Source organism: Nicotiana tabacum, chromosome 10, assembly GCF_000715075.1.
Source record: "Nicotiana tabacum cultivar K326 chromosome 10, ASM71507v2, whole genome shotgun sequence".
NCBI classification, from domain to species: Eukaryota; Viridiplantae; Streptophyta; class Magnoliopsida; order Solanales; family Solanaceae; genus Nicotiana; species Nicotiana tabacum.
This window is the reverse complement of record NC_134089.1, coordinates 156,384,014-156,402,633: the sequence shown is the minus strand read 5'-3', so window position 1 is coordinate 156,402,633 and position 18,620 is coordinate 156,384,014. Positions and strand designations below refer to the sequence as shown.

General features: G+C 35.5%; 1 protein-coding gene across 1 annotated transcript; it reads left to right on the top strand.

Annotated features, from left to right (window-relative positions):
• Positions 1 to 203: 203 nt before the first annotated feature.
• On the top strand, positions 204 to 13,231 carry LOC107779667 (histidine kinase 2-like). The gene is made up of 14 exons (XM_075223434.1): positions 204 to 1,312; positions 2,770 to 3,042; positions 3,509 to 4,000; positions 4,375 to 4,650; positions 5,949 to 6,118; positions 6,233 to 6,445; positions 6,533 to 6,719; positions 6,902 to 6,953; positions 7,074 to 7,303; positions 7,424 to 7,522; positions 9,449 to 10,110; positions 10,779 to 11,279; positions 11,795 to 12,271; positions 12,579 to 13,231. The coding sequence occupies exons 1-13, from the start codon at positions 920 to 922 to the stop codon at positions 12,042 to 12,044; spliced, it is 3,798 nt and encodes a 1,265-aa protein (XP_075079535.1). The 5' UTR covers positions 204 to 919; the 3' UTR covers positions 12,045 to 12,271; positions 12,579 to 13,231.
• The last annotated feature ends 5,389 nt before the right edge of the window (positions 13,232 to 18,620 follow it).

Here is an 18,620-nt window from a genome sequence, read left to right as displayed (position 1 = left end):
TACATTATATTATTATAACTGAAAAGTGATAGTGAACAAATGAAGCATCATAAAACACAGTAAATGGCTGAGTCATTTTCAATCCTTATAGAGGCAAAGATATTATTAGACAAGAAATGATGTAACAAATTTGTATTGTAAAGTGTAACATCTGAAGAAATGCTTAATTTTATGATTAAATTTGGTGCAAATGATAAATATGTGATGATTTTGATTTTTTTCTTTTGCTTTTGTATGTTTTTTTTCTCAACCTTCCCCACTTGGATGATGAGATAATGATGTACTCCAACCTCAACAGCATATACTCAAACACCAAAAACTCAGGAGAGAGAGAGAGAGGGGAGAGAGAGGTTGTTTTTAGAAAATAAAGGTACTTTCTTTTTATCCCACAAACAAACTGATCATTCATTCCAGTTGTGTTTGCAGTGAAACACAACTGGGATTTACCTCATTTCTATCCATTATGAGATTTTCTGGCAAAAAGTTTTGATCTTGATAGCTTCTTTTGCTTTTTCTGTTTGCTGCTCTACTGTGCTACTGTTGGGTGAAAATAGGAGCTTGATATAGGAAAGAATTCAGAGGGAACTGAATATAGAAAAGAAAAAAAAACTTCTTTTTTCTGTTCCATTCAGTGATTTCATTACAGCTTTGCCAAAATAACATCTGGGTTTTTTAACCACTTGCTGTCTTTAGCTTTTGATGGGATTTTATTGCTTCTTGAGTGAGAAAATTCAATCTTTTTATGTTCAAGAATCTGTTTTTAGCCAATTTCAGAGGTGGGGTTTACAGAAGAGTCTTGAAAACAATAAGTTTCAGCTTTTTTTCTTGAAATTATGAGCTGTGTTTGTAGAGAATTGACTGAAATTCAGGTCAATTATTGAAGATAAAGGGTTGTTCTTGAAAGGGTCATTGACTTTTAATGAGCTTTTCTGCTTTAAGTGGCTTTGCTCTTAAGCTGTCAAGGCATTTTCTGAAGATATGTAGGTGGATTTTATTAAAGATGTCAATAAATTGCAAATTGTTGGGAATGAATGGAAGCTTCTCTTCAAGTTTTAGGCTGAAGAAAGCCAAAGAGTCTTTGCAAGGACCAAATTGTGGGTGGAGTTGGCAAAGAAAGCTTTTGTTTTTGTGGCTCATTTTCTTTGGAATTGGATTTGTTTGGTTGGTTATTAGCTTAAATGGTGTGGTTTATAGTTGGAAGCAGGAGATTTCAGAACCAAATGAAGATAAATCTTATTTTCTTCTAGAACATTTCAATGTCACCAAGCAGCAAATTCAAGCTTTAGCTACCTTATTCTTTGAAAAAGATCAGGTATCCTGCAGTTACTTTGAATGCTTTTGATGTCCTTTTCTTTTGACATTTGAATAGTTGCTGCTATGTTTATATTCTGTTCTGTCACAACTAGTAAAATTTTCTGCAAGGAGAAGGAAAATTTAGAAGATTGCAGATGTAGTGAGAGCTAATTCAATTACATTTAAAAAAATTTAGCTATATGGGGTTAAGTTGCAGACTTTCCGTGTTTGATCTTAACTGCTGAGAGTCTTTCATCTGAGTGAAACCTTATGGCATTTTAAGGAAACCCGCAAGCTATTCATATTTATTAAGGTGCTGGTATTTGTTAAGGTGCTGGTTTCAAATTGGGAAAAGAGTTCCTAAGTTCTCCCGGTATAATCGTGGATGTGGGCATCCAGCATTTCCCTTCCGTCAATTTGTTCCTTCTTCTTGCCTTTTGTTTGTTACTGTTTGCATGGAGTTAAGTAGACACACTCACTTTTATTCATTGAAATTTCACTTATTTTCATTTTTCAGTTAGCACCCTGTAGATCAGATAGGCAAGGTGAATGTTTGAACTTGGTTGGAAGTGTTTGATACTTCGTAAAAGATTTACTCCAATTATAGGCATTCCAATCATTGAAGAAAGCTTCCTTCCGTAAATCAATATGCAGCTGGAATTTGCCCCTCCTACATTGCTAATGTGTAATGGTGTGGCTCTTATGGTTATATTCTCATTTTTGCAAATGGGAAAGCAGTTTGGAATTGCGATTTCCTTAAAAGGTGAAAAACCAAAATTAGGTCTTAGGTAATAACATGTCTCTAATGACCTACCAAAATTTGTTGCATTGCATTGCCTTCTGAAGCCACCGATTGTTTGCTTATTCCAACATGTAACAAAAAATTGTCGGCAGAAATTAAAATTCAAAATAAATATCCCTCACTTAACATCTTGATTAGAAAAATCAAATACTTTAAACACCTTCAGAAGGTATCTTTGAGAACTTCCTCTAGTTCATTAAAGTTAGCTAGTTTGTAGAGTAAATTTGGAACTCATAAGCGCACTCACCTTAGCTCCTGTAAATTTAACATCATATACAAAACAAACGTTTCAGGCTTGGCTGGGGAAAAGGGAGAAGAGATGAGTGAGTAGAAAAGAGATGGGCAAAATTAATGAAGGGAGTTTTGCCATAGGAAATATAGCTATTGCTTTCTACTTTGGATGGCAGCTTTAGAAATGTAACCTGAAGTTCTGGAATAACATGATAAGCATGGCTTGACGTGTTGTATTACTTGAATGTCACTTTTACTGCTCCTTTTTTTCGGTACTACCTTAGAGACTTTTCTAATATTTGATTTCTGAATTATCAAAAAGAAAATAGTTGTTGAAGGGAAAAGAAAAAAAGAGGTCATCTTTTCATGCTGTTCCCTTTCTTATGCTTAACGATTAGATATCTCTGTTTATATAATTGACCTCAGTGATCTTAACTGTGTAGATTTCATCCTTGAAATGCTCAAAAGGTCCTGGGCAGGAAATGCCTATGAGTACTACCATTACTTGCCTTCTCAAGGTGCTAGGTTCAGAGAATCTGAAGTACGAGCAGCAATATGAGATGGCCGTAGAGAACTTTCAAGCAAAAGGCCAGTGCCCAGTTCCAGATGAGGATGCACTGAGAAATAGTGACATTTCACTAGATGACAAGTCGTTGCCATTTGTTTTGCATCGTTTATCTTCACTAGTCTCAGCAGACCCTCAGTTCTTTCAAAAGGTGAGCCCTTATGAGTGATTAGAAATTGATCTTTAAAATCTTTGCCTTGCGGTTGAGGAAAATTCCATCTCGATTTAGTTGGTTATGTTCATGAAGTCTTTGCACAAACTAATAGTTTACTTAATTGGGGCTCTGTATATTCTTACTTCTCTGTACATTGGACTTTATGGCCAGGAAGTAGTTGTATCATTTAAAGGCTGACTTGCTGATTGGAATTATCCGGATTTTAGTACACATATTTGTACGTACACGTGCACTCTAACTACTACTAATGTGTATATGGCAAGAAGTTCCAACATGCTTTTGTTCTAATGTGTCAATTGTCCTCTCCATGTAAATAATTTGCGTATTCAACATGTGGTCTGAATAATGAGAATATTAAACCTCAAGAAGTGCTTGCTGGATTGGTAAACCCTGTGATTATCTAGATCGCTCACCCCGTTTTTATGTGGTTCATTTATATCAGAAAGCATCACAAATAAGAGAAGTTGGGAATCATAACCCAGATCATTGTAATAGTATTGCCTTCTGTTTCACAAAACTATGCTGGTGGGTCCTTCTCGGGATTGTGGTCAGCTGGAAGATGCTTCAGTTGTGTACAAAATGTGGGGAAAATCAACAGCACAGCTTCGTTCAGCAGCAACCACTGTCTCAACAACTTCATCCGCTACAGCAGTTGCAGCAGCAGCAAGCTCGGATTTCCTCTCGAACTGGTGGGAAGTGGAGGAAAAAGCTTCTTGTTATCTTTGTCTCTGCTGGGGTGATCAGTGCCATCTGGTTGTATTGGTACATGAATGCAGACATTGCATTGAGAAGGAAAGAAACACTGGCAAGCATGTGTGACGAACGAGCGCGAATGTTGCAGGACCAGTTCAACGTAAGCATGAACCATGTTCATGCATTGGCTATTCTTGTTTCCACATTTCACCACGGAAAGCAACCTTCTGCGATAGACCAGGTATGATTATATCTTTCATTTAGCTTTGACTCTTATCATATGTGTTCTTCCTTGCCCCCTTCCCTCTTCGGCGGGAGCAGGCTTAGGCTTTTTTGTAGCAATATGGTATGCTCTTTATCCGATCAGAGAACTCGTGCTAAATGAGTGAACTGGAATAGTTATACTAGGAACTGCAACTTGCAGTTTTTATATATGAAATAAATCAACAGAAACTATCATTTAGACAAAGTTTCTGTACCACCCCCTCTCCCACCGCCAAAAAATGACAAAATGAGAAAAGGTTAAAGCATGATAAAGTGGGCAGTTGAAAGAGTGTATGAGTTTGTCTTTGGACTTTGAAAGTAACTATGATATTATGTTCTTGTGTTCTACAGAAAACTTTTGAAGAATATACCGAGAGAACAGCTTTTGAGAGGCCACTTACAAGTGGTGTTGCCTATGCTTTAAGGGTTCGTCACTCAGAGAGAGAAGAGTTTGAGAAGCTGCATGGGTGGACAATCAAGAAAATGGAATCCGAGGACCAAACTTTAGCGCAAGATTATATCCCTGCAAACTTGGATCCTGCTCCTGATCAAGATGAATATGCACCTGTCATATTTTCACAACAAACAGTTTCCCATATCGTCTCGATTGATATGATGTCAGGAAAGGTGTGCATTCTTAGTTAAAAATTCTTCTTCCTCTTTTACTAGTTTATGGAATATCATACTCTAGTAGTAAAACTGGCTTAGATAGATTATTCCGGTATGCGGGTTATAAATACGGATGACAATGGGTGAGGGCGGTTTTGGATGGTGAAAGCTTCACCTGCTACCAATCACCCCGTCCTTCGATGCCCCGTTGTACTAGATTTTCTTCTCCTTTTGCCATTTTAATGTTTTTCATTAATTTTCTTAATGCTTAACCCCCCCCCCCCCCCCCCCAAGAAAAAATCCAATTCTTTTATTATATGTTTTTCACTATACCTTTTTGTAATATTTCCACCATATAATATTGTTTTTCCTTTACTTGTATTCATCTATCCTTTGGAGGAAAGTAAAAGTTTACTCTATTAAATAAAAACTATTTAACATCAACTATTACAACAACAAACCTAGTGAAATCCCATAAGTGGGGTTTGGGGAAGGTAGTGTATACGCAGACCTTACCCCTACCTTATGAAGGTAGAAAGGCTGTTTCCGAACAACCCCCGGCCCAAGAACAGTAAAAATGAAGTAATCAAGAAACAATAGCAACAACAAGGTAATAAGACAATGGAAGCAAATAATACGAGTAATAACAGAGATCCAGGGATACGAAATACAAGAAAAGTGCCAATCCTACTGAAAATAATAACACACCGTATAAAAACAAGGTACTAGGAATAGGAAAATGCCCGACTAGTACTACTACTACTACTACTACTGGTGTCTGGTAAGACAAGGCTAAACTCTAGACTGTCTATCAACCCACTATCCTAATTCTTGACCTCCACACCTTTCTATCGATGGTCATGTCCTCGGTAAGTTGGAGCAAAGTCATGTCCTCGGTAGGTTTAAGGAAGCAAATAGTCATGCCAAAAGTCAAAAAACAATGAATTGACAAAATTATGGGCCCCACCTTGCCCTCAATGGATTTTCCCACCTAGTCCAGCCCATTGCCATCCTCGGTGGAAAAGGGAAAATTTCTAGTAGTGATGCTTTTGGACAAACTTGATGTCATTGATCAAAGGTGTAACTGTTTAGGCATCAATGATGTCCTGTTTGAGATTTTCCCTAAATCAATATCTCCATTTGAACATGTTGCCTTTGTCTTCTTGTGAAGTTCATGTGTAAGTATCAATAATTCCGCGTTTTCTGGTCTGTGTGTATAAGCCTATATTCTCAATCTGCAAGTTGTAGGCAACTTCCTTATGTGCTTATGTTAACCTGGCTATTTCTTGAGGCTAGTATATTGTTGTTGTTTATAGGAAGACCGTGAGAACATTTTGCGAGCAAGGGCTTCTGGCAAGGGGGTTTTGACGTCACCCTTTAAGCTATTGAAATCCAATCACCTTGGTGTTGTTCTTACATTTGCGGTCTATAATACTCATCTCCCTCCTTATGCTACCCCAGTGCAACGCATCAATGCTACTGTTGGGTAAGTTCCACACCAGAAAGTTGGGATTTACTAGTACAGCACTTGATGTTGTCCTTGTGGTGTTCAAGTCTTTTATCCCTAAATTCTCAATCATTTTGCTTTTGCTTTGAAAAGGTACATTGGTGCTTCCTACGATGTTCCATCATTAGTCGAAAAGCTTCTGCATCAGCTTGCAAGCAAGCAAACTATTGTGGTAAATGTTTATGATACAACTAACAAGTTCGCTCCAATTCAAATGTATGGCATGGATGAGAACGACACGGGATTACTGCATGTTAGCAACCTTGATTTTGGGGATCCAGCAAGGAAGCACGAGATGCATTGCAGGTCGCATAATTGTAGTGTCCACTTATACGTAAACTTTAACGCCATGAATGTGTTACCAGTTTAAAATTATCTTTACTTTTATCACAGGTTCAAGCAGAAACCTTCTCCACCCTGGACAGCAATAGCTGCATCTGTTGGCGTCCTCGTTATCACTCTGCTTGTTGGTCACATCTTCCATGCTGCCATCAACCGAATTGTTGAAGTTGAGGGTCAGTATCAGGAAATGATGGAACTCAAACATCGTGCTGAGGCTGCCGATATAGCAAAATCTCAGGTTTGATCTACCTAATGAATCAGATTATGTTTTACTTTCTTGGTGTCATGTCATTGCATTCACTCGTTGCATGATAACATAGTTCTGAAGTAATTTCCTATCCTCTTAAAATAGATCCATTTCTTTTTTTCATCTTCTGAATACCCTTTCTTTTCTACTCACCTCCTTCCTTCATTTTACAGTTTCTTGCAACGGTTTCTCATGAAATCAGGACTCCAATGAATGGTGTTTTAGGTAATTAACATGCTTTAATTTTACAACTTTGAACTTAATTAACAGAAAGGGAGCTGGAAAAGGGATATTCTAGTTACATATATGCTCAGATATTGATAATAAGTTCTTCAATTTGTACAGGCATGCTTCAAATGCTCATGGACACAAACCTTGACCCTACGCAACTGGATTATGCACAAACCGCTCATGCTAGTGGGAAAGATTTGATATCGTTGATTAATGAGGTTCTTGATCAGGCTAAGATTGAATCAGGAAGGCTTGAGCTGGAGGCTGTTCCTTTTGATCTCCGTGCTGTACTTGATAATGTTTCATCACTCTTCTCAGGAAGATCTCATAAAAAAGGGATTGAGGTACAATATCATAACACATACTCTTTTCGATCCCCTCTGTGTGTGTGTGTGTTTTCTTACTGTCATTGCTCTAGCTAATTCTTGATGCATTGTGTTTTTGTGTTATTTTCGTGGAAACAGTTGGCTGTTTATGTTTCTGATCTAGTCCCAGAAGTTGTTATCGGAGATCCAGGACGGTTCCGGCAGATAATTACAAATCTAGTTGGAAACTCAATTAAGGTTGGTTCACCTTTTCTGATATTGATTCTACAAGAAAGATTAGGGGCTGTTTGATAATCCACCAATTCAGTACCTATATTGAATGCTTTAAATGATTAGATGTCATACTTGTTTGATAATGGAAGCAGAAGATCACGTTATTTATTATGTGCCACTTAAAATGCTTGTTGAATCTGAAAATGACCATCCATAAAATGCCCAATTAACATTTCTCAAATAATATATAAACTAGAATGCTAAAGCCAACATGTTGAAATTATCAGTTAATAACATTTTTGGATGATTGTATAGATGTATTTTAACAAATAATTTTAAAATAACTTAGTATAAGGGTGTGTTTGGTATGAAGGAAAATATTTTCCAGAAAATGTTTTCCAATTTTCTAATGTATGGTTGGCTAAAATATTTTGGAAAATATTTTCCTCCAATTGGAGGAAAATGTTTTCCCTATCAAAAGAACGAAAAATATTTTTCAATACTCTTTTTCAACATTATCCGCCCTATTCCCCATCCCCACAAACCCCACCCACCCCATCCATCTCACCCCCAATACATGTGCAACCCCACCCACCCCAACCCCTACCCCTACCCCCCACCACACCCCACCCACTCTAACCTCGCCCACCATCCACCCTAAATACAAATATTATTAAGAGTGCTTTCTTTTCATGTTGTAAATAGAGTACTTTTTTTAATTTCTAACATAATGAGTATATTCTTTTAATGATGTAGAAAAAGTATTTTCTTTCATTTTAACAAAAAGAGTACTTTTTTTCATGATGTCGAAAAAATATTTTCTTTTATTTTAACAAAAAGAGTATTTTCTTTTCTTGAAATAGAAAAAAATACTTTTTTTCAACAAAATGAGTACTTTCTTTTCATGGTTGTAGAAAAGTATTTTCTTTCATTTCAACAAAACGAGTACTCTCTTTTCATGATGTAGAAAAAGTATTTTTTTTTATTTCAACAAACTAAGTATTTTCTTTTCCTAATGTCGAAAAAATATTTTCTTTCATTTTAACAAAAGGAGTACTTTCTTTTCACGATGTAGAAAAGTATTTTCTTTTTTTTCAACAAAACGAATACTTTCTTTTCATGATGTAAAAAAGTATTTTTTTCATTTCAACAAACTAAGTATTTTCTTTTCCTGATGTAGAAAAAATATTTTCTTTCATTTTAACAAAACGAGTACTTTCTTTTCATGATGTAAAGTATTTTCTTTCATTTCAACAAAACGAATACTTTCTTTTCATGTTGTAGAAATGATACTTTCTTTTTCAACCAAACAAAAGCATTTTCTTTTTGGTTCTCGAGCTCAAATTTCAATGTTGTTCTTATGTGAAAAAGTAAAGTAACACATTTGTTCCTTTGGGTTTGTGTAAATTTTGAAAAGAATAATTAAATTCTTGAATAAAATAGAGTCCGCTGGGGGGGGGGGGGCATGCAACATGAGGATGTTGGGGAAGGTGGATTGAGGAGAGTAGCATAGAAAAATATTTTATACTCTCTAACCAAACACTAGAAAATATTTTCCGCTCACCAACCAACCAAGGGAAAATAACTGATAAAACCACTCATTTTCCATGAAAACATTTTCCTTCATACCAAACACACCCCAAGTATATAAAATTTTTCCATACATTTAAAAGGTTAAAAATATTAATGTGCTAAACATTCAAAAATCATCAGTTTTTGCATTTATGTTTAATATCTATTCATTGCAGGAGATAATTCAAGTTCACCAGTGATATAAGTGAATATTTTCTGATTTTAAAGTTCATTAACTGATATGAGTTGAGCTTAATGAAAGAAATGAGGATTTATATTGCCGACCCCAACTTTGTTTGTGACTGAGGCGTAGTAGTAGTTGTTCTTGTTCGTTTCATCACTTTTACTTCACTAAGATCTTACTTGTTCATATTGCAGTTCACAAATGACAAAGGGCACATATTTGTCACGGTACATTTAGCTGATGAAGTGAGCAACCCTCATGATGTGACGGATGAAGTCTTGAAACAAAGCTTAACCATTGTTCAAGAAAGGTCAAATGCATCTTGGAATACCTTAAGTGGGTTTCCTGTAGTTGACAGATGGCAAAGTTGGCAAAAGTTTGATAGGCTAAGCAGCACAGAGGAAGAAGTGGGAAAGATCAAGTTGTTAGTGACCATAGAAGATACTGGCGTGGGAATTCCTGTTAAAGCACAAGACCTTATTTTCACACCTTTTATGCAGGCTGACAGTTCAACATCTCGAACATATGGTGGAACAGGTATAGGATTGAGCATTAGCAAGCGTTTGGTGGACCTCATGGGGGGAGAAATCGGTTTTTTCAGTGAACCTGGCACAGGGAGTACATTTTCATTCACTGCTGCCTTTGCAAGAGGAGAAGAAGGTTCATTAGAACGTAAATGGCAACAGTACGATCCAGCTGTTTCAGAGTTTCGTGGTTTAAGAGCATTGGTAATTGATGATAAAAGCATTCGAGCAGAGGTCACAAGATACCATCTGCAGAGACTGGGAATATGCGTCAACATAACTTCAACGATGCGTTCGGCATGCTCATATCTCTCTAGTTACTCTAATACTAGGTAATAAGAGGCAAAATTGATAGAGGTCTGAAGTATCAGATGCATAAGTAGATAGAAAGTAGAACTTCTGCTTAACATGTCTTTCTAAATTCGATCCATGCATTTCAGTTAATATGGTGTCGAAATTTTTTACCTTTTAAAGAATGGGTAAATAGTCTTTACTGCATCACAACATTGTCACTACCCATCTTGAGTTTCTTTTACCTCCGATTACTTATTCTGGAAAGTTAGGCACATAGGGTATATTATACTAAAGTATCTGTAACATAATTCAGGTCAAATAACCTGCAAGATGTCCAACTTGAAACTTGTTGAATTATGTGAATTCCCTAGACTAAATGCTTAAGCTATCAGAGAGTCGATATGTTTATTTAGTTATTTCAAATCTGCAAGACAACCCCTGATGTACGGGCTTGAGCCAAGCGTGTAGAAGTTTTTTGTTGATGAGTGAAAGACTCGAACCTAGGACTTCTGCTTACTTGGAACCATTTGAATTGTATGAACTGCTTGCATCTAAAAGTTTTAAGTCATTGAAAGTGAGCATTTTCATTTTTGTTTTTGGTCTGTAACATAACTGATTAAATGAGTGATGTAGATCTTCAACGTGCTGTTATTTAATGCTGTTGGCATTATTGATTCATTCAGTTGAATTTTTGCTTGTTTTGCAGTGCATTGGGACATTTAGCTGTGGTTTTTGTTGACAACGATAGTTGGGATAAGGAAACTTCTCTTACACTTTGTAATATGTTGAAAGAGCTCAGACCAAATGGCTCAACTACTGCTTTGGGAAAGCATCCAAAAATTTGTCTGTTATGTATGAGCACTATGGAGAGAGATGAGCTCAAATCAGCTGGAATTGTGGATCACGTGTTAGCAAAGCCTGTGCGATTGAGTGGGTTGATAACATGCTTTCAAGAAGCCATTGGCTACCAAAATAAGAAGCAAGTAACCCGAGGAAAACCTTCAACTCTTGGAAGTCTGCTGACGGGCAAGCATATATTGGTGGTAGACGATAATGCTGTAAACAGAAGAGTGGCAGAAGGTGCTCTAAAGAAGTACGGGGCGATAGTGACCTGTGTAGACAGTGGAAAGGCTGCTCTAGCACATCTTAATCCACCACACAAGTTTGATGCTTGTTTTATGGACCTCCAAATGCCTGAAATGGATGGGTAAGTAACTTAATCTGTCTCTAATTCTTCCTTCTTGCGAAGTTATGCAGATGCTGAGTGTGTAGGTGAAGAACATATTGGGGTGGGGGGTTTGCCTTGTGTTAGCTTAAAGAAATGCTTATAATTAGCCTACTTGGAGCCTTGGAGGACACCAACATTGTGTGAGAACTGAGAAGCGCACAGGATTTTCTGCGTCCTTGTATGGCTGAGATAGATAAGTTGGTAGTTGAATGGACTAGCTCTAGTTTCAGTGGGGAATGAGTTTAATGGTTCGATTGGGTTAATTTGTAACTAGATTTCCATATGCTTTTTATCTGTAACATTTTCTGGAAGAGGTCTTGATCATACAATGTACTTTAACTTTAACATTTTCATGTTTACTCCCCCCCCCCCCCCCCCAAAAAAAAATAAAATAAAATAAAGGAATCCTTTTTTGCCAACACCAAAGCGAGTCTGTAAATATTTGATCACCTAATTCACGAGCACATCTTTGATGATCTCTATCTCCGCATCAGGTTTGACGCGACAAGACAAATACGCAGTCTAGAAAACATATACAACGAAAAAGTCGATTCTGGTGAGTTACTTCCCAGCATGTCTACTAAAGTGGCTCATTGGCACACCCCAATATTAGCAATGACAGCAGATGTAATTCAAGCAACAAATGAAGAGTGCATGAAGTGCGGGATGGATGATTATGTATCGAAACCGTTTGAAGAAGGACAACTTTATTCAGCAGTGGCACGCTTCTTTGAGTCAGGTTGATTAGGACGTTGTTTACCGTGCAGCGGCGTCATTTGAGGTCCAGACTGATGGTTTAGTTAACTTGTTTCCGGGATAAAGGGCCTAAGTTATTTGGATATCTAACGGATTCCTCTGTTGGTAGCAGAGGACGGAGTTTTGGCCAGTCAGATGTCTGACAGCCGATTCCCACTGTTGCTGCTGGATGATTTAGCAGCTCATCCGAAAAACATCTACTCTTCCCTTTTGTGGTAACTTCCTGCCTCTTTATCAAATAAATGGACTTTCTTCCTTTGCATCTTAAACATTAGTTATATCAAATGAAATGTCTTCTTCCTTCGTGAAGCTTTTCTACTTTGTATAGATTGATTTGTAGCCCTTTATATTGAAGTAAACATCTGTTTAGGACCCCATTCCTTTGTAGATTTGTTATGCAAAAGCTTTCAACTCCTCTGGAAATGCATGAAAAAAGACAGGAATTCGATGGTGTGCTTGTATACATATTTCGGTGATACTTACTCGACCCATGCACATGTACTGACGTTCATTCATTTGCAGGAATGATGGCTAACAACCAGTAGGTACGGAAAATAATGCATGGATACTCCTGGACTGCAACCAATCGCTGACAAAGACTATTCTATCATACGGCAACTCCCACGTGAAGGCAATAACAGAAGAAACTTTGTTCTGCATATGTATATTACACCTTTTTTCTGTGAAGTTCCTGAGACTTGAAGCCAGTTTGCTAACTCCGTTGAAGCAGGTTCGTGCCAAAATGCTCATTTTCCTCTGTAGGTCCCGAGATGTATCCTGTATTTCAGGTGATCTCATAGAAAACGATGTAAATAGCGTAGAAGTTTGAGAAGGGCAGCTTCAGGTATGCAAGCCATGAGAGTTAATTATAGTTGGTTTTTTCATTCTGAACCATTTTTTTCCCTTTAATTTCACCCGAGTAGGGAGTTGAGTTTAGGAAGTAAATTGTGGCTATTATGAGATCAGGTTAGATTAGGCTCTACAATGAAAATTCTTTGTTGATGATTAGGTTTTTCTACTTGTATAAGTGTTCTGTAATGAGTCAAGTATAGTGAAAGCTGTAGATTGTATAATATTCTGTAAATAAAGGTGCTGAATATAGGTTGAGCTTGGTGTTGTAAGTGAAATAGTTTGAACTGTTGAATACTAAAATGTGACATATCTTTTGGTGTGAATATGAATTCTTTGCATTGTAATGATTCAGTTTCTTGAAGAAGGAGAAGAAAGATTAGGTTTATGTAATGGTTGCCTACGATTGTGAACTAATATACATACAATATTTCAGAAGATTGACAGAATCGGAACTTCAATTTGTTTCAAAATTTCCATTTTGATGGCCTGAAAATAATTATATCATTTAACGGGTGAGAAGACGTATATAATAAGCTGGTTGTAATAATCTGGATAGTGGATTATATACACAGGCGAGGTCAGGGTGTCAATGGATATCGATTAAACCAACTGAATCATACTGTACCGAGCCAATTTTTTAGTTTTCTTTTAAAAAATTTATAGGTTTTTATATAAATCTATAGCCGTACCGATAATTAGGGTAGGTATTTTATTTTTTGAAAATAGATTGAAAAAATATCGAACCGTACCGAATAAATTTACACGTGAAAATTATATTTATATATTAAGTTTAAAAAATAATAAATCATTAAATTTTTCTTTGGGCCTTGGAATTATGAAAACGGTTACACGGCAACAAGTTATTAAACTCAAGATCCTCATTCCCAAACCTATTATGTTACTCCTACTTAAACTAAATTATTTCCGGCATATTCACTAGAAAGTCACAAAGTATTCTAGCGATTATGAGTTGCAAATTACAATATACTCCCTCCGGTCCACAATAAGTGACCAATTTGCTTTTTTATTTTGGTCCAAAACAAGTGTCCAGTTATATAATCAAGAAAAAGTTCATTTTTTTCTTCAAAATTACCTTTATGTACGTATCCCTAAAAAGTCATTTACTCCTCACATTTGATAAGAGAAGTGTTACTATAACTATGCTGCAATATTTAATTAAGGGTAGTTTAGTCACACTAACTATTTTTATTTAGAATTTAGTATTTCCTTAATGGGTGTTTCCAAAACAAATTGGTCACTTATTGTGGACCGGAGGGAGTATTAAATATGTTTCGTTCTGTATGATTTAGATTTATCTTTTTGAATATTTAATCTTCGATAGACTTTATTCTTGAGTCCCAACTTGGTTAATATCTTTCCACTCAGTTTTTTTGTTTGTTTGGTCTTTGCTTCGTTTCTTTTAAGTTGTTGTAGTTGATGGATCTATACTCTGACCATCTTTCATGTTCTTAATTAATCACCTTTTAAATAGTAAAAATATCTAAACAATTTTGCTAAGTCTTATAAAAGTATATATATGTTATTACATTCTACTTCTAGTAGTGACTTTTACATCGAACCGTACCGTGATTGAGACGATTTCGAAAAATCTAATTTTGGTTATATATAATAAAATAATCGAAAAATTGATATGATACAAATTTTATAAAATAACTAACTAAACCGAACCATTGACACCCTAGATGAGAGTCTATCAAAAGTAACTCTTGTATCTTTATAAATTAGGGATACAATTTGCATATATATTACCCTTTCCAAACTTCACTCGTAAAATTATATGGATTTGTGTGTTGTTTATGGGCAAGCAGCTCCAAAGTACTGATGCATCGATCTAAAAGTAATATATTTGACTTGCCTTTAACAACTGTAACCTTATCTGTAATAAAGTTGATATGTTCGATTATTTAACTTGGGATAAAGTAATTAGTCTAAAACTCTTATGGAAGAAAGATTGTTTTAATGTTAGGAATAAGAGAAATCAAGAAAAACTCCCAAATCGTACATGATAATGCTTGCAGTTTTTTCCCCTTTCTTTTTGTTGTGATATTTCCAAAAAATTGGACAAATATTGACATTCTTGCATGAGAAACTGAAGATAAATGTTGTACATTTGTCATACTCTAAGCTTTTCTTTTTACCTATAAATAGACCTTCAAAATAGCCATCAAGTATCAACACATTTTGTTTTGCCTCTTTTGTTTCTCTCAGCTTCCTTTTCTTTCCTCCTTAAAACATTTGTAGTCTACTTTGTTTGTTCCCCCTTTTAAATAGCTGGGTTTTTAATTTAATATTTGCTGATTCCTGTATCCTCTAAATAAAATAGAGGTAAGCTTGTTTAATCCTGGAGAAATATTTTACACTGCTGAAATAGTTTCTTAAGACAGTGCCCAGCACGACTCAAGCTAATTCGTGTATCTACTTACAAAGAATATTGAAACAATGCTATTGTTATTTTTTGGTGTCATTTCCCTACAATTTAAGAAACTATGGCAAAAAACACTGATGCTGAAAATACTACTGATACCGTCAATATTGGCGTTACGTCCGTTGCTCCAGCCCCAGTTGCACTGCCATATGCCAGGCCATTTCCAGATGTATCAAATATTGAAATATTCGCCAATAAAAATTTCACGCGTTGGCAAGAACGTATTTTCTCACTGCTTGATGTCCATGGTGTTGCACTGGCACTGCTGCATCCACAACCTAGTGCAGACGTTGATAATAAAATAGTGGAATCCTGGCAACACGCCAACAAGGTATGCCGTCATACCATATTGCAAACTATTTCTAATGAACTGTTTGACGTGTATTGTAGTTATAAAGAAGCAAAAGCTATATGGGAAGCCTTAATTAAAAAAAATTACTGCTGAAGATGCTACAAAACAAAAATTTATAGTAGGAAAATTTTATCAGTGGCAGTGAGAGATGATAAAGAGATGAACGTACAAATCAACGAATTTCAAAAATTGTTAGAAGACTTGAAGGCCGAGGGGATGTCTTTACCAGAGAAGTTTGTTGCTGGAGTGCTAATTGAGAAGCTGCCTGACTCATGGAGTGACTACAAAAATAACTTAAAGCACAAACAGAAAAATTTCACCATTGAGGAAATTGTGACCCACATCCTAATTGAAGATTCCAACAGAAAAGAATCTGCCAAAGCTAGGATGACAGTTCTTAAAGCAAACTTAGTGCAAAACAGCAACAACAACCACAAAAGGTACGAGAATAAGTTTCAAGGTTGCAAGCCTAAAAATTCTAACCTTAAAAGGAAAAAGGGCTCTTGCTTTGCTTGTGGAAAACCAGGCCATCATGTCTCACAGTGCAGGTACAAAGCAAGAAATGACAAAGAAAAAACTAATACTCCTAAGGCTAACTTAGCTTAAGGAGGTGATATTATAACAACAGTCATTTCTCAAGTAAATATTGTAGCACATGCAAAAGAATGGGTGATAGACTCTGGGGCTACTCGACACATTTGTGCAAATCGAGAAGCATTTTCCTCTTATACTCCTATAGAGGATGATAGAGAAGAGGTCTGCCTTGGAGACTCAAGTACTACCAAAGTCTTGGGTAAGGGTAAAGTTCTCCTGAAACTAACTTCGAGAAAAACATTAGCGCTTGTTGATGTACTGCATGTTCCTACTATGAGGGCAAACTTGATCTCTGTATCCATATTGGGAAGAGTCGGAGTCAAAGTGTCATTTGAATCTGATAAGATCATAATGACCAAAAATAATGTGTTTGTGGGAAAAGGCTATTGTAACCAAGGACTCTTTGTACTTAATAATTCTAATGTTATCAATGAAAATGTATCTGCTTTTGCTTATATGGTTGAGTCTATCTCTTTATGGCATGCTAGATTAGGACACATTAATATCGCATATATAAAAAAATGCAGTCACTCTGGATTAATATTTAGTTTAGACTCAAATAATATTGACAAGTGTGAAATATGTGTTGAAGCCAAAAGTACTAGAAAAACATGTTTTTCTTTAAATAAAGAAACTGAATTGTTATCTTTATTTCACACTGGTTTAGGCGACTTGAAACAGACTATGACTAGAGGTGGTAAAAAATATTATGTGGCTTTTATTGATGATTTTTCTAGATATACTAAGTTGTATTTGCTTAGAAATAAAGATGATGCATTTAATGTTTTTATTTCTTATAAAACTAAGGTTGAAAATCAACTTAGTAGAAAAATTAAGAGAATTAGATCAGATAGAGGTGGAGAATATTTATCTTTAAATGAATTTTGTGAAAATAATGGAATTATTCATGAAGTAACTCTGCCTTATTAACCTAAGTCAAATGGAGTAGATGAAAGAAAAAATAGAACATTGAAAGAGATGATGAACTCTATGTTAGTTAGTTCTAATGCTCCTGATAATTTGTGGGGTGAAGCTATTTTATCTACATGTTACTTACAAAATAGAATACCGCATAGAAGAACCGGCAAAATACCTTATGAATTATGGAAAGGTTATAAACCTAACTTGAAATATTTGAAAGTGTGGGGGTGCCTTGCTAAAGTTCTTTTGCCTGAACCTAAAAAGAGAAAAATAAGTTCTAAAACTGCTGATTGCATGCTTATTGGATATGCTAAACATAGTGCTGCATATAGATTTCTTCTTTTAAAAAGTGATGTGCTTGATTGCAATACTATAATTGAAACAAAGAATGCTGAGCTCTTTGAATATATTTATACACTGTCTGACAAAATTCCTCATACACCTATTGAAACAAATAGAGAAATTACCTCTAATGAGGAACTCAGAAGGAGTAAAAGGCCTAGGAAAGAATATTTTTCTTATGGAAATGATTTCCAGACTTTTCTTGTCGATAATGAACCATCAAATTATTTTGAAGCTATATCTTTCTCAGATGCTAAATATTGGAAAGAGGCAATAAAAATTGAGATTGATTATATTAAGAAAAATAATACATGGATTTTAACTGATTTACCTCCTGGTGCAAAACCTATTGGTTGTAAATGGATTTCAAAAAGAAATTTAATCTTGATAGATCTTTAGATAAATATAAAGCTCGGTTAGTAGCAAAAGAATTTTCTCAAAAACAAAATATAGATTATTTTGATACATTTGCACCAGTGACTAGAATTTCTCCTATTCGAGTTTTAATTGCCTTAGCTTCAATCCGTAAGCTTTTTATCCATCAAATGGATGTCAAACCAGCTTTTTAAAATGGTGATTTAGAAGAAGAAATTTATATGGTTCAACCTGAAAGTTGTGTCATTCCTGGACAAGAAAATAAAGTTTATAAATTAATTAAATCTCTTTATGGCCTTAAACAAACTCCTAAGCAATGGTATGAGAAATTTGAACAAGTCTTACTGAGACTGTTTTTCTTCAGTTGAGGTAGATAAATGTGTTTATACTAAAGTGGTAGACAATGAATATGTGATAATATGTCTGTATGTTGATGACATACTTATATTTAGTACAAGTTTAAATATTGTGCAAAGTACTAAATTATTTTTGTTTGCTAATTTTGATATGAAAGATCTGAGTGAAGTAAATACAATATTGGGAGTTAAAGTTATAAGGAGTGAAGATGAAATAATGTTGTCACAAAAATATTATGTTGAGAGACTTCTTAAGAAGTTTGAATATTTTAATGTCACATCTGTGAGCACTCCTTTTGATGCTAACTCTGAATTGAAAAAGAATA